Genomic DNA, 14,185 nt, shown 5'->3' on the forward strand with positions numbered 1-14,185 from the left:
TTTCATACTCGCTTATTAGCAGTGATTGGCGTCTGATGTTGCTGCCAGAGATGTCTGCTCAAAATATTTGGATATGAAGCTCTTAGATAATGAGGAACATGTGAAATTGCTAACAATTATTTGCATCTGTCTCCCCCATCCCTCCTCTCTGTCTCTCTCACACTATCTGCACATGTGCCTGTGGACATGTGTTTGTCCACATATTTAGGTGCCATATTCATAGGCACTTTTCCCCTCATCTTGACACATTTAAACAAAAATCAATGTTTCTTTCTCTCTCTCTCTCTCTCTCTCTCTCTCTCTCTCTTCAGTTCATGCCTCCAGGGAGCCCGGTTGGCTGGAAGGGACTCTGGACGGCCGGACGGGACTGATACCCGAAAACTACGTGGAGTTTTTATAGTCCAGAGCCGAGAAGGTGACTCGAACCAGACAAAACTAGACAGGAGTTGACCAAAACCGGACTGTATTCGACTAGATTTGACTGCACAAGACTGTTCAGAGTATACAGGACTGGACTAGTACAAGGACTTGTCTTGAGTAGACTGGGAATTGAAACTGGACCAAGAAGAACCATATGGAATGGATGTGATGCAGGAACGGAGCGTAGCGGACTGGAGGGAGAACCGTGAATTGCACTGGAAAAAAAAAGCCCCACTGTGGTTCTGGCTGTTATTGGATTAGTGTGGATGACCTCCCAAGTCCTGGTGAAAATTATGTGGTAATGAACCTGGAATGTGTGTGTTTGTGTGTTTGTGTGTGTGTGTGTGTGTGTGTGTGTGTGTGTGTGTGTGTGTGTGTGTGTGTGTGTGTGTGTGTGTGAGAGAGAGAGAGAAAATCACTTGTAGTTGATATTTCTGAGCGGAGAGGTTTGTGATTTCTCTGCCCTTGCTTTATCACTTTGATCTGCACTGCCACTGCTTCAGCATCTCCTCTTTTTATCAGCTCGAAATAGAACAATCTTCCTGTGGAGATGGTGACAGCGAACGTATAACAAAGCAAGTGGCCTTTAACTTTGGACTTGCTGGTTCACCCCCCCACTGTGTGCTGTTTGAATGACGGCTAAACGCACTGGGGTACCGGAGCTTTTAAAGCCGATTTAAATGATTGGGTTTTGTTGCACAGCTGTAAATGTGTTCGTGAGCTCTCGCTGTGGTGGTCCGGTAATTCCCCAGGACAAGACTCAACCTGGCTTATGTTTCAGAGCTCCAGTTCAGCAGCAGGAGCCCCGGGGCAGATCAGCACAGGATGAGGTCGCCTTGAAAACAGTTCGCCAAAAGGTCAGCATTGGGTTATAATGCCTCTTCCTGCAGAGCCCTCACAAAAAAATGTGAAACATTTCAAACAAGCTCCACAAGCAGATCAGCAGTTTACAAAGCGGCGTAGGAGTAACAGCTAATTCCTGCTGGTTAACACAAGCCCGGCTGCGAGCCTCGCTCCGCTTCCACAGCTTCAATATTTTTCCGTTATTGGAGATAATTGGATCCCGCATCACGTATAGTGTCGAGTCATGTTTGCACTGTTTCGATCCATTCTGGGAATTCTGATCAGCCCGGCTGTTGTGTTTTTCACATCACAGAGCACTGGTGTTCCAAATTATGCGTTTATTTTAAGGCTGGATGTTTTTTCTCCTCGTCATGCAGAGGCTTTAATCTTCAGCAGCATGGAGAGAGCCAGCAACCAAAGACAAAGTCACAATATGGCACACAGTCGCCTGAGTTTCAGTCAAGGCCCACTGCAACATGTAGGATCACAAAGGCGATGCTTCCAGTGTTTTATATGAAGACGACAGACATTTACATTTGCATTCAGTGTTTGCAGCCAAGGCTATCATTCATAGGTAAGTGAAACGCAGATGTGATTTTCGGAGAAATTATCAATTCTTTACAATCGTTCAATATGTATAATATATGGAAGCTGGTCTGCTTTGGGGCTCCGATGAATGTCCTCGTTTCACGAGTCAAAGCTGAACTTTTAGCCTGAACCGCTCGGTGAACGTCTCTATCAACTTCTCTAAAGTTTTTTGTTGAACTTTATTTTTTCTTTTAGGGCAGAATATTCCATTTTAGCATTTTAACAGGAAACTCAAATGGGAGCATAAAAAAAAAAAAAAAAAAAACTTTAATGTGAAATGAGACTACTTTGTTCATACCTGAACTTCTTATTTATGAGAGTTTCTTAAAGGCGCGATCCTGAACTGTATTCATTTTGAGCTGTTTTATCGACATTGTAAATAAATACACAGCATTTGATAAGGTATAATGTTTTTTTAAGTATGAAATTTTATATTTTGTATTTTTAGCATACTAACTTAATTCCTTAATTCCATCTTTGTTGCCCAGATTTTTGTATCATTTAAGTCTATCTACAGCCTTAAATATTCTTCCAGATGTTTTGGTTAATTTGGTGAAGATTGTGCAGAATTAAAGATAAGTGTTCAACAGCTGCAGCTCGGGTCCTTGATTTCTCTTTTGGCCTTAGTGCCCGGTCTGAATATTCATACTGTGGTTAGAATACTGTGACCTGACCGCATAATAATGTGGTCGGGTCACATAGAAAGACCTGCCTTTGCAATGCTGGAGAAAAGCCCACCTGCATCCATTATCATCCTGGTATGGGGGAACGAAACACTCTGGCCTGTTTGTATTTAAACGTATCACAATCATCTTGCGCAGCAAAGCCAACGATGCAACGATGATGCAACAATAGTGCATGTGGGGAACTGTGGAACATTTGCACACTGGGACGTAAAAAGGTAATCGCTCCTGGCTTGTTTATGTTGTTAGCAATGGGGATTCTGAAAACAGTAACATGCAGATAGCTTGGCTAATGGTTATTGCAAGGCAGTTAGCTTAGCATGAAGTTTGTATGCATGGGGAAAGCCAGCCTGGCTCCAAAGTTCAAATATAGACCTACTGAAAACCCTAAAAGTTCACTTAAGAACATGCACAACAAGCCGCTGTTTGCCAAGAAATAATTCCAACATGTAACGTCCAAATATGTCGTTTTTTAAAGTTTTGATTGAGATTAAACAAATGAGATCCAACTTGTTATTTAGTGAGCTTTACAACAGTTAACGTGTAATTTTAGCTGCTTTGCCCTGCTTCCAGTCTTTATGCTAAACAAGCACAACTGCACGAGTGGTATCAATTAAGTAAATACGCAGATTTCCCAGAATAGCCGACAATGCCTTCAATGATCCCTCTTCCACTTTATTATGGTGTCACTCCCTACAGCTGGGAGATTATTTCTCAGAGAGCCAAAATAAAACCACTGGAGCTGAGCGTTGAAAAACAGGAAACTTTATTGTGTAAGATGTCTGAACTAAAAGAGAAATCAGTTCTGCTGAATTTCCACTTTGAACCAGTGATGACAAAAAACATCATCCAAGTTGTTACCAACACGATGCCAAATCCAATGTCAAAGAACAACACAGATAACTTAAGTCAACATTTAATCAAATAGGTGAAAATACCGACACTGACTACAGAGGAGGTGTAATACAGAAGTAAAACAAACTATTGTTTTTTTTTTTAAACAAACATTTTATATTTTTTGTTTGTTTTTACATTGGATTACATTTACATAACTGAAATATGAACAAAACAGACTTCAATGAAAGCCATAGCCATATGTACCAGTGAAACATGATCTGCCCTTAATCTTTAAAGATAATATTTGCATGTATTTTAAACAAAATAGACTTTATCACCCGGTATGAGGGTAGTGCAATTCTGTGAGGCTCTGTAGATTTACTTTTAAGCGGAGATTCAAATTTTTTTTTAAAATTTTTTTTTTTTTTTCCATTTCGTTTTGTATTTTAATGTGACCAGTAAATCCTCACAACAATGTACAAGGGATCCAAAGCCTGGACCTTTACAAAAGATACCTTTCAAATAAAATAAGAAGTACTAGAAGTTGAATAATAAGTGCTACTTAAAATGTAACTGCTTGAATACTTCTGTTTGTTAAATCTTTTTTTTTTTTTTCTCCTCTGCTTTGGTCACTCTTACATAACGCAAAAACCTCCAGTCCGTCTCACCTTCCATCTCTCCCTCCCTCCCTCGTTTCCTTAGAACTTTAAAACACAGTGAGCATTCATGTAGACTTTCCCATCGACTCGTAGAATTTACATTTACTTCACAAGACAAACATGTTTTAACACTTCCTAATGTATTCAACACGTCTACCTTTATCAAACACAAACCAACAAACAGAAAAATATTTACTTTCTCGACTCGCTCAATGTACAAAAAGGATTGGGTAAAATTATTCATATCAAAGAGGATCAAGGTGACGTATTCAAAATCGCAGAAAATATTGTCCTTTTTTTTCTTTTTTTTTGAAAACAATAGATCAATCTCCAAAAGCATTGATATTTGTTAAGTGTTTATCTATTTCCTGATTTGAAATCTTATTTCTATGGCTCTCTGTCTCCCTTTCACAAGGCCTTTAGTCAAACATGTAGCTGAAAGATAAGAGAAAGATGTATAGGAGTATAGAGGTTATGTCCATGTAAAAATATTTTGTAATAATAGACACTGTTTACATTGATATGTCGGCGCTGCTATATACACCTATGGCCATTTAGAAATGAGCAGGGATATGGTTACATCTACACGTTAAAGCTGGTTTTCTGAAGCACCACCACCTGGAAACAACTGTAATACTGTATGCAAAAGTTACCCAGACAAATAGACACTTGAGTCAAATCTTCCCCAGAATAGTCAACGGTGACGTGAGCGGCATTAAGTCCATGTTCTTTACAGCACAAGACCACGAGATCGAGTTAGCGGGTGAAGCTGAAAGCCTGCGCTGTACACGAAGCAGCCCTGCTGTGAGGGACCATCCTTCGGCAGAATGGCTGATTAAAAACATGATGGCTCTTATTGAATGGTGGCTCGTACACGTCCACAGCCCACAGTGCTGTTCGCTGTAAGTAACCCACCGATGGCCGGTCTCTATGGCAACCTGCTACCTGCTCTGTTAACTGCAATTCAGAGTTATGCGCTGCGGAGGGACGAGTACCATTCAGAGTAAACAGCTGAAAACCTGTACAGTTGACGTTTAGGCAGAGAGGTCCGGCAGTTACAAGAAACACTGAGGAAAACAGAGGGGCATCTGCAGTGGGGGGGGGGGGGGGGGGGGGGGTTGGAGGTGTGGGGGGGGTCGTGTCTGCTCTTCCAGCAGAAGCCAGTGTTTAGCTTTGGCCATCGCATGAGCTGGTACGAACGTGTTTTCACATCACAGATGTACCAAATTGCTGACCACCACCTGTTCAACAGCAGTGGGTGTTACTGCTTACTTTGCTATTTCAAAAATACAATAGTTTGTGCATCTCCAAAAAAAAAAAAAACTAAGTATCATACACTTTTGGATGATAACAATCAGTACGTTTAAGCTGGTGTAGGTGTGACACTGAACTAACATCGTCCTCACAAATGAGCGTCCTCGAGGTACAAAAACCACGCAATGTCGAATCCCAACCGAACAATCGATCTTTCACATCTCCAGGAAAAGACGTATAAAAACTTATTACATTTGGCACTAGTGGAACACATCCAAGCGATGTAGTCACTCATAGCCTGAGCTTCGATTCACAAGTCATTTGGACCAAACTGCAAAAATATTTCAACCTTAGAGATGAAAGCCTGTGCTGAGGACAGAGGTTCCATCGATTATGGGCATCTCTATTTTTCTTTTTTCTTTACATCTCGTATACAAATAAATATATATGTAAATATATTTATTTACCTTTTCAGCCATGCTGAGCTCTACAACATAATATAAACCACAGTTTCTGTTTGTGCAAACACATTGAGATGAAGCTGGTTAATTAAAGGGTATTTTGAGACAATACTTTTATCACAAGTACTGTGCTTTCTGTTAGCCTATCAGGAGTACTGCAAGGTGATGTTAATGCAGGTCTGGAAAATTAACTTCTAATGTTGATAATTGTGCAGCAATGTACTGCGTTCACGGTAACTTATCTGGAAAATCCAACCAGGCTAGTACTCCTGTTAGTTTACGACACACTTCAGGAATTCTCTCCATTCCTTTTTGATCTGATTTCTGAGGCAGTAACAGGCGGTCTGACCAGGTAAGTCGCTCCGAGTGGAGCTCCATGAGACCACATTTGAAAATAAAATTGCATGAAACCACTCACTAAACTAGAGACTCCGTGTGGACGGAGCTGGCGATGAAAGGACGGATTTCGAGCCAGGTTTGCTTGAATCATTACTGCTATTTTCTATCAAACAGACACCTTGGATGTTTTTTTGTTTGTTTGTTTTTGTCTTTTTTTTTTCTCAAAGGCAATTTCGCTTGAAAAACCTCATTTGTGCAATTGCATCTGGATAAATTGAAAAGGTCTGTAAACAAGTTTCATTCCAATTAACAACTCTGATTATTCCAAGATCTAACCCTAAGTTTACATCACTAAGTGTGCTGTTAAATACTACAAAACATCAGATATGCCGCGTTTAAATTCCAGTGGCGTCCATTTAGCACAAAGCCTCTCACAAGCTTGTTAGAGAGAGAGTAGGTGGATGTGAATTCAACATTATATTTGTTCATATAATCTGGGGACTTTAGCTTTGAACACAATGTGATGCAGATTGGGCGATACAGTATATCCATCAAATATACTTCACATGGGAAAAAAGAGACACATGAAATGTGTTTTGGGGCTTCAACAACCTCTTTTCATACTTTTCCTGTCTTTTCCATGTGATTCTTAAAACTTTTAAGACCTGAAAATTAAGATCTTAATATTTCACACTGCTCGACACATCTGTAATCTGTACCACAGGCTGTCCTCCTCACGTGCACGTCTGGGGATCAGAACAGAGAGAGCTGCCCACATTAAAAACACCAAAATGGCGGCTTGGAAAGAAAATAGAAATTGCTTGCATGGAAAAACTAAAACAGAAAAAAAAATACGTGGAAGGATGTCAAGGTTAGATCGTTATGCGAAAAAAAAAAACCAACCATTTAGAGAGGATGGCTATGAAGAGCTTTAAAAGCTAAAAGGCACTGTTTTTCCCTTCTCAGATACATCATGTGTAAACATTTTGCTGAGTGAATGTGTGTCTGCGTGTACTTTGTACGTTACTGTGTGTAAGCGTGTGGTCAGAAATGCACGACTGCATAAAATAAATGAAGAATACTCCTCCAGCTGTTTTTGTTTTCTTCCATTGGTCAGGTATAGAACTCTGATTCCTATCGTTCCAGAAAAGATAACCAATTCACAGCTGAAAACAGTCCGTCCTCAGTGTCCTTGGGTCCAGAAGAAAAAAAGAGATTCTCTCGTGACAGAGTATGTTTCTAATTTTTCTGTGTTTGTTTTGGTTTATCCCCTTCAATCGCACACAGTCCTCGGGAAACCACAACAAGCGAACGCTCACTACATTCTCCGCCCAGTGGAGCTGGGAGGGGCGAACAGAGGCAAGCTGGGCAGGTGAGCAGAGGAGCAGTAGGCTTGAACTTCAATAGGCTGCTAATCCGGTGAGTTGGACAGTATATTAGGTGTCAAGTTGTGGGAGGAAAAGGTGTTTCTAGGTGTTGGCTTGTCAGCGGAAACGGCAATAAAACACTAGAGGCAGGAGGGTAAGAGGCAGGCGGCCACCAAAAGAAACCTGAGGACAGGGCCGTGGACGGGATGAGGGGCTGCAAACGACGACGATTAGCCAAAATGCATCCTGCCCACGAGACATTCAGAGCCAACATATTTCCTGTGGAGGACAAACTGTTCCTGTTAAGCCAACAGGAAGGGCTGCAGGTCGGCGAGTGGACGTCCCACCGTAGTTTGGCCGAACCTGGGACCGGATCAGGAGGCGTGAGGCCACAGGTATTGTGCTCCGAGATTAGGCCGAATGGCTGAGGCCTGGAGGGGAGTGGCAGAAAGGGCACGGAAAAACCAAGCGTTCGAATCAATTGGGAGGGCGTGCAAGCAAAGGCTTAGGGCTCGGGCAGCAAGCTTGGGGCCCTGGAGAGTACACAGGGCAGGGCAGAATTTAAGGCATTGCTTCACAGCTTAAGGCAGTCATTTCTGATGAAACAGCAGAGGCTTGACGCTCCTGTCTTTGAATTTTGGTATCTGGTTGGTGATGATCTCTGCCAGCATCTCGGGGAATTCCACACTGAGGGTTTTATTCACAAAGGTGTAGAAACAGATCTGGAGCAGACCCTCGACCATCTGGAGGAGAGAGACACCGGCACATGAGTGAGAATCTATTAGATAATAGGCTGCTTTTCGATCTATAACATGTAGCAAATCCCATACAGAACAAGAGGAAAGAACGTAAAGCATGCAGTGTATATCCATGTGTGTGCTCCTCTAACCTCCTGCATTGAGTCCAGTAGCTTAGTTAGTTGGTAGAAGCGCTGCCAGTTCTGACTAGCGTTCTCCTCTCTCTTGACGATGGCTTTTCCCAGCTCCTTGATGTATGTCATCCTGATCTCGTCAAACACCGCCTGGCTCTTCAGGCCATCTTTCGGTACTGCACACAAACATGGAGAGACATACGCAAGTTAGCCAGTTAGTTAGCCAGCAAGCCAAATAAGAAAAGCATTGTTAATTTAAATTTTGTACAGCTGAGCCCCCTCGCAGCATCAGTGGACCCCATCAAATGTATTCATTGTTGTTTTATTAGGCAGGCAGACTTTTTTGTCTTAAATAGAATAGAAAAAGCGGGATTGTAACAGTAATGAATACCTTACAATGGACCCATGTAATTTTCACAGAGACACATTATGTCTGCTCTGCCATCTGAACAGCTGCTGACATGAACAGCTGGCTATGCACATTTTAACATCTGCCTGAAACCGAAAATCCATCAGTTATGTTGTTATTTGTCTTTGTCTGGTCCGGGGTCGCAGCAGTATACTGGTTTCACTGCATGCAACGGGATGAAAATTTACATTTGTCATGTCATGTACATTTGCACTGAATTATAGTGTTGTTAAAAAGAAAAATTTATGTCATGTGCGTCAGGACATAAGATTTTGTGAAATTCTAACAGAGTTTGTTCAACAAAAAAGGATGCAACTATAATAATAATAATAATTGTCTAATACTGTATACATCACTGAAAATCTCACACTGCTGCAACCCTGGTTTGTTCTTTATCCTGTCCTCTGCTGCAACAAACAGCACAGGACATTAAAACTTACTGTGTGGGACTCAGACGAAGACACATAGGAGACCCTGAAACATACACACATGCATGCACGCCACTCCTGACCTGAAGGCTGAAGGCAGTGGAAAATATGCAAAACTAAAAGCGACATCAGTAACTTCAGTGCGGTGTGTTTCCCAACTGATGAGCCCTGCATGAGTGTCTAAGAGGAGCAGTAAATGTTTGGACACACACCTCATAAAAATCATAAACTCAGCATGTACAGTGTATTTTCAAGAACACACACTGAGGATTCGGACTGTGCTTTTCGCTGTTAAAAGCAATAAACCACAAAACGGCTGAAAGACATCAATATGCAGTTGTCATAACGACCGTGTCAACACATCACGGGCTGCTTGTCAGTCTGGTGCCTGGCACTGGACTCAGGCAAAGCCACAGTAACTGGCCTGGAGATTATGCAAAGCCACAGAGGGCAGGATCGGGGTGAAATACTGTCCCATTTACATAATCAGATAAATGGGAGACACCGCAGTGCAAGTGCTATCTGGCATCTTCATTATGCATGTTCAGGTTTGGCCGAGAGGTAATTTTTAAAAGAGTGAAAACAGATTGCCTTTCCTCCTCTATACTCTGAATTATGTAGTATAAAATATCTTTCATTAAAGAAAGCTTTGAGTGTTCATCAAAAAGGGCTGCTGTGACACATTTGTGTGTTTTTACAATTCCTGACAGTGAAGTCTACCTTTTAAACTTACAGGTACATTATAGAGTAAATCAAACTGCCCCATAGGTGGCTTTCATTTTCAGGCATGTGCATGAGAAACGATTAAAACAGCTCAAACCGGTTGTGCTGACCTGATAGTATTTCCATCCCTGAGGGGAACAGATGGAAATTGCTCTCAGGTACGAAAATGCAACCGAGGCTCAGTATGGAAATGTCATTTCCTCTGCATAACGAGCAAATCGCCTCTAAAGTGCATCCTTTTCCCTTTAATTCACAGTGAGTGAGGCGGAAGGAAGACTTCTCTCCTCCTCAGCAAAGAGAAATTTACATAATAGGGAAAACGTCTGATTCTGTAATACTTTTTTCATGCCCTGTCGTGTTTTTCTGGAGATTTTAAAGGCGATAATTACATAGCTTGACTGGTAGCCCGCTGCTTTTATAACAGTAAGTCTATTATTTTACCTCCTCAGAAAAAAGGAGACTGAGAGCTGCCTATTTAGGACCCCTCCTCTAATGACCTTCCCTAATTTATTCACTTTAAAGTAACTCAGCAAATCTCTGTCAGCAAATCAAAATACATTTCAAATGAATTTAGAATTGGAGAATAAATCTCAGCCGAATCCAATTTTCTGCCAGCCAAATTGAAATGATCAAAGTTGCAGTAAAAAGGTTTTGTTGTAATGAGGTTTTTCATTATGCAGGCAATTTGTGATTGCGGTGATTGCAAACCAAGCCAGGCTGCGCTTCATCCTCCGAGATAAGAAACAGAAAGTTACACTCATTTAACTCTTATCTGACATCGCTGTGCATTTAACTTAAACACAAATCTGTGGTTTGAAGTCAAGACAGCAACTGTTGCTGTTAACAGGGAAGGAAAAAAATGACCGGCCTGCAGAGGTTAAGTACTTGTGGGACACTTGAAGATCTTTTCAACTGAGACAGTGACTGCAGAAGATGGACGGACTGTACTGTTACAGACAACAGTTTTCAGGGAAGCTAAGCAAACTGGATGGAGTCCCCATCTGACATTCTTGCAGTGTTACAGATCATCAATCTGTGATGAAATGAAGTGTTGTTATCCACCTTTTCACAAAATGCCCCAAGATGATGGCCAGAAAGCAGACAGCGGACGAGTGAGAAAGTGTGCTGCAGTGTGGTCTGTGGAGTTTGATTCTGTATTGATGTGTCTGCCTCTTATGAAAAGAAATGTCTCCTTGCACGGTTGTTCAATTTTAGTGCAACAAAGGAAGAGTCTTGAAAGAAACTGCACATTTTGACAGCTTGAACACGGGGATATAAAGACACCATCAAACCAAACAATAGAGTCTTGACTTAATGCGAGACGAGTGCTTGAAACATTCAAAGGTGCCCTCTATAATCCTGATGTAAACAAAAGGAAAGCCTCACTAAAGTTAGCGCTGTAAATGACTGATGCTAAAATAATCGCTCAAAACGTGTCGACAAAACAAGGCGCCGGTCATTTATGGTGGTTTTTCGGCAGATCGGTCTGAAATCTTCTCAGGAGGAATAATCAGACAGCCGCAGCGAGGTGTTAAAAGAAGAGCTGCGGGCTCCGTTTCTTACTGTGAGAAGGTGCTGTAAACGGATACAACACTGATAGTATTTATGACAGAGTAGGCGCTCAAAGCATGCTCATCATTTGCTGCAATCAGTGGTGATTTTGAACAAAATTATGAGGCCTGTTGTAGCAAAACGCACCTCCCAAATAAACCAGGACTGTTATTTTACTGCATTTCTTGCAAAGCTAAAATAGTCAGGACAGTTCAAATGTGTGGCCTTGTGCACGGTGGATCAAAATGCTCTGATTATTCAAGAAGAACCGGCACTTTTTGCTGTTTTCTGTCGAGTCACGTACTAACATTTTCAAGAAAAAACTGACTTTGCAGCCATCTATACACCTGCCAACGCCCCACAATCCCTGATTTTAAGATACTCAGTGCCTCATAGATCCAATGAGGCAATTTAATCACACTTTCATTCATTCGTCCGTGTGCAGCCCTTCTCTCCAATCTGCCTGCAGGAGCCATTAGGTGATACTGAAAAGTCTGCAAATGGCGCACAGAACCAAACATACTCAGTCATCTATTCTCATCAATTCTGCTGCTAGGAATTAGTATTTACATTGCAGTTTGTCCCCATTCCATTCAATATGCTACCCTGCTGTGACAAATTGAGCTTACCTCACACTGCAATGAAAAGAACAAAATCAGTGTTCGGTGTAACACAGCTGATACATAATGGAGAAGATATTTTGAGCTCTGCTTTAATCCCAGAGTAATTGCACTTCCTGAGGTCTGAAAAACACTGCTGTGATTGTTCAGAGAGAAATGTGTCCCATTACCTGTGCTGAGCAGTAGCAGGACCTTCATGCACAGGTACTCGTCATAGGACACCTGCAGTCTGACGAACTCATTACAGATCTTCAGCATCTGCTCGCACTGGTCGGTCATGAAAGGCAGCTTCATACGGTCTCTGAGAGGAGGGAGAGGAACAAGGTAGAGAGGAGGGAAGGGAGACATACAGATCAGACTTCATCGCTCATCTTGGTGTTCAATTCTCAGTAAACACACCCAGCAGGGAAGCAGCGCTACGTCGGTGCGGGAGAAAACCAGACTGTGAAACCAGTCCTGATGGACGGTTGTGTCCAGATGGTAACCCTAGATTTGCAAAACTCTTGCAAGATTTGTTCAGGTCGTTTCTTTCTTGTCTTCACAACCATCAGGATATTCTACTCTGAAATGTACATTTAAGGTTACCGTGCCTTAAAACAAATAGCCAAGTGGCCTACAATGACATGATTTGTCACTTTAGGACCTAACTTCCTATTTATCTGTTATCAAGGAGGTATAATAAAAAAAGTTCTTGTCTTTTTTTCACTTGGCAGCCATACAGCCTACTTTTGCTTATGATTGTCTTTATGTTGAGCCTGTGTTTAGTGTTTACATATAAAGTAATCTAATGTAATTCAGATGCAGACATTACCTAGAGCAACCATATTTACCAGGTGATCTGTTAACTTAACTTGAGTTATATGTAGCCCGCAACCCAACCCCTAATCAGGACCCAAAGTTAACATAACATTAACTTTAGCGTCATCAAGTTTGCACATATTGAGACCCTCAATCATGTTTGTAATGAGATAATAGAACAAGAACACAAAAAAACACAGTGAAACCTCTTACGTATGGCTTCTATTTGTCGCTCTTTAAAACCTACATCTCAAGTGCTACTGTGCTGAATCAGAGCCAGAGTTACCATCTACAGAAGACCAGCATGGATTTTCACACATCAGCTCCGTTCACGTACACTTCACACTACAATCTATTGTTAAAATCAATACAGCACATTCTCCAGATACAGAATGTAGCCTTGGGTTGAGAGCTGTTCATTCGTTCTGATTGACTGCAGTGCTACCGGCAATGACTTCTTCACCTTTCACATCTATTTTTACACCTCTCTGAGTTTGCGTGTTCATTGGGAGCGACTCCACACAGCTCAGGCCTCTCTTTCTACAACTTTTCCAACAATCAGGGGTCCTGCCATTCACTGCAAGGAGGAAAACATTAACACTGTGGCCAAAAAAACACAGCACTTCAGACAAGAACTATACCCACCAAGTATTTAGCAAACCAAAGGAGTCAAGGTATGTGTCGATATGTTTGAAATGCTTGGTCAGACTTGTTCTTTAATCAATTTTGCTAATTTTTGCTTGGTTTTATTGAGGCTTTTGTGGGAAATCATGTTTACATTCCCCAAAGTGACGTTAATTAAATGTACAATGTTTTGAGCTGGTGCTGAAACACAGATACTGTATCACGTTGGTAAAGGTATCAGGAATATTGAAATGAGCTGTAGTTATTGAGTACTAACAAAATAAAGAGATTTTCCTTTAGCTAAATGTTTCGGTGTTCAAATGAAACTATCCAGCAAAAACATTTGGAATTTCCCCTCGCGGGACGAATAAAGGAGTACTGAATTGAATTGAATGCTACATGCTAGCTTTTTCCAGAAAAACTACAGAGGCTAGCAAGGAGAGGGAGCCGGACTTCAGGCCTCCATTAGCAGTAATGGCTAAAATAAAAAGTCCAATGGTGGGAAACAACCAGCGAAAGCCCACTAAGGCCTGAGGAGGTTTGACAGATTAAAATTACAGTTAATTGATAAAATGGCTCAGATAAACTCTGACCTTTAAAAGCTAGAGACTCTGCTACAGGAACAGACAAGCTCGCGGGAGATGAGCCTCTGCTCTATCCTGTTTCCTCTGGGGACTGCAGAGACCGCGGTAAGCACAGAGACTTCGAAG

The 14,185-nt window shown here is 41.6% G+C and overlaps 2 protein-coding genes across 3 annotated transcripts in view; one reads left to right on the forward strand and one right to left on the reverse strand.

Moving 5' to 3' along the window:
* LOC139344243 (rho GTPase-activating protein 26-like) overlaps positions 1-2,430 on the forward strand; it is an 89,897-nt gene extending 87,467 nt beyond the window's left edge. Inside the window, exon 24 of the mRNA XM_070982207.1 lies at positions 312-2,430. Coding sequence (XP_070838308.1) covers positions 312-400 — 89 coding nt within the window. The 3' untranslated portion in view covers positions 401-2,430. The remainder of the gene's footprint in view (positions 1-311) is intronic.
* A 3,256-nt stretch (positions 2,431-5,686) lies between these two features.
* LOC139344782 (glucocorticoid receptor-like) overlaps positions 5,687-14,185 on the reverse strand; it is a 68,042-nt gene continuing 59,543 nt past the window's right edge. For both annotated transcript variants that reach the window (XM_070983164.1, XM_070983163.1), the window contains 3 exons: positions 12,224-12,354; positions 8,341-8,498; positions 5,687-8,194 (listed from right to left, as the gene is read on the reverse strand). In XM_070983164.1, the coding sequence (XP_070839265.1) occupies positions 8,042-8,194; positions 8,341-8,498; positions 12,224-12,354 (442 nt within the window). In that variant the 3' untranslated portion in view covers positions 5,687-8,041. The remainder of the gene's footprint in view (positions 8,195-8,340; positions 8,499-12,223; positions 12,355-14,185) is intronic.

The sequence above is a fragment of the Chaetodon trifascialis genome, chromosome 16 (genome assembly GCF_039877785.1).
Source record: "Chaetodon trifascialis isolate fChaTrf1 chromosome 16, fChaTrf1.hap1, whole genome shotgun sequence".
Lineage (NCBI taxonomy): Eukaryota > Metazoa > Chordata > Actinopteri > Chaetodontiformes > Chaetodontidae > Chaetodon > Chaetodon trifascialis.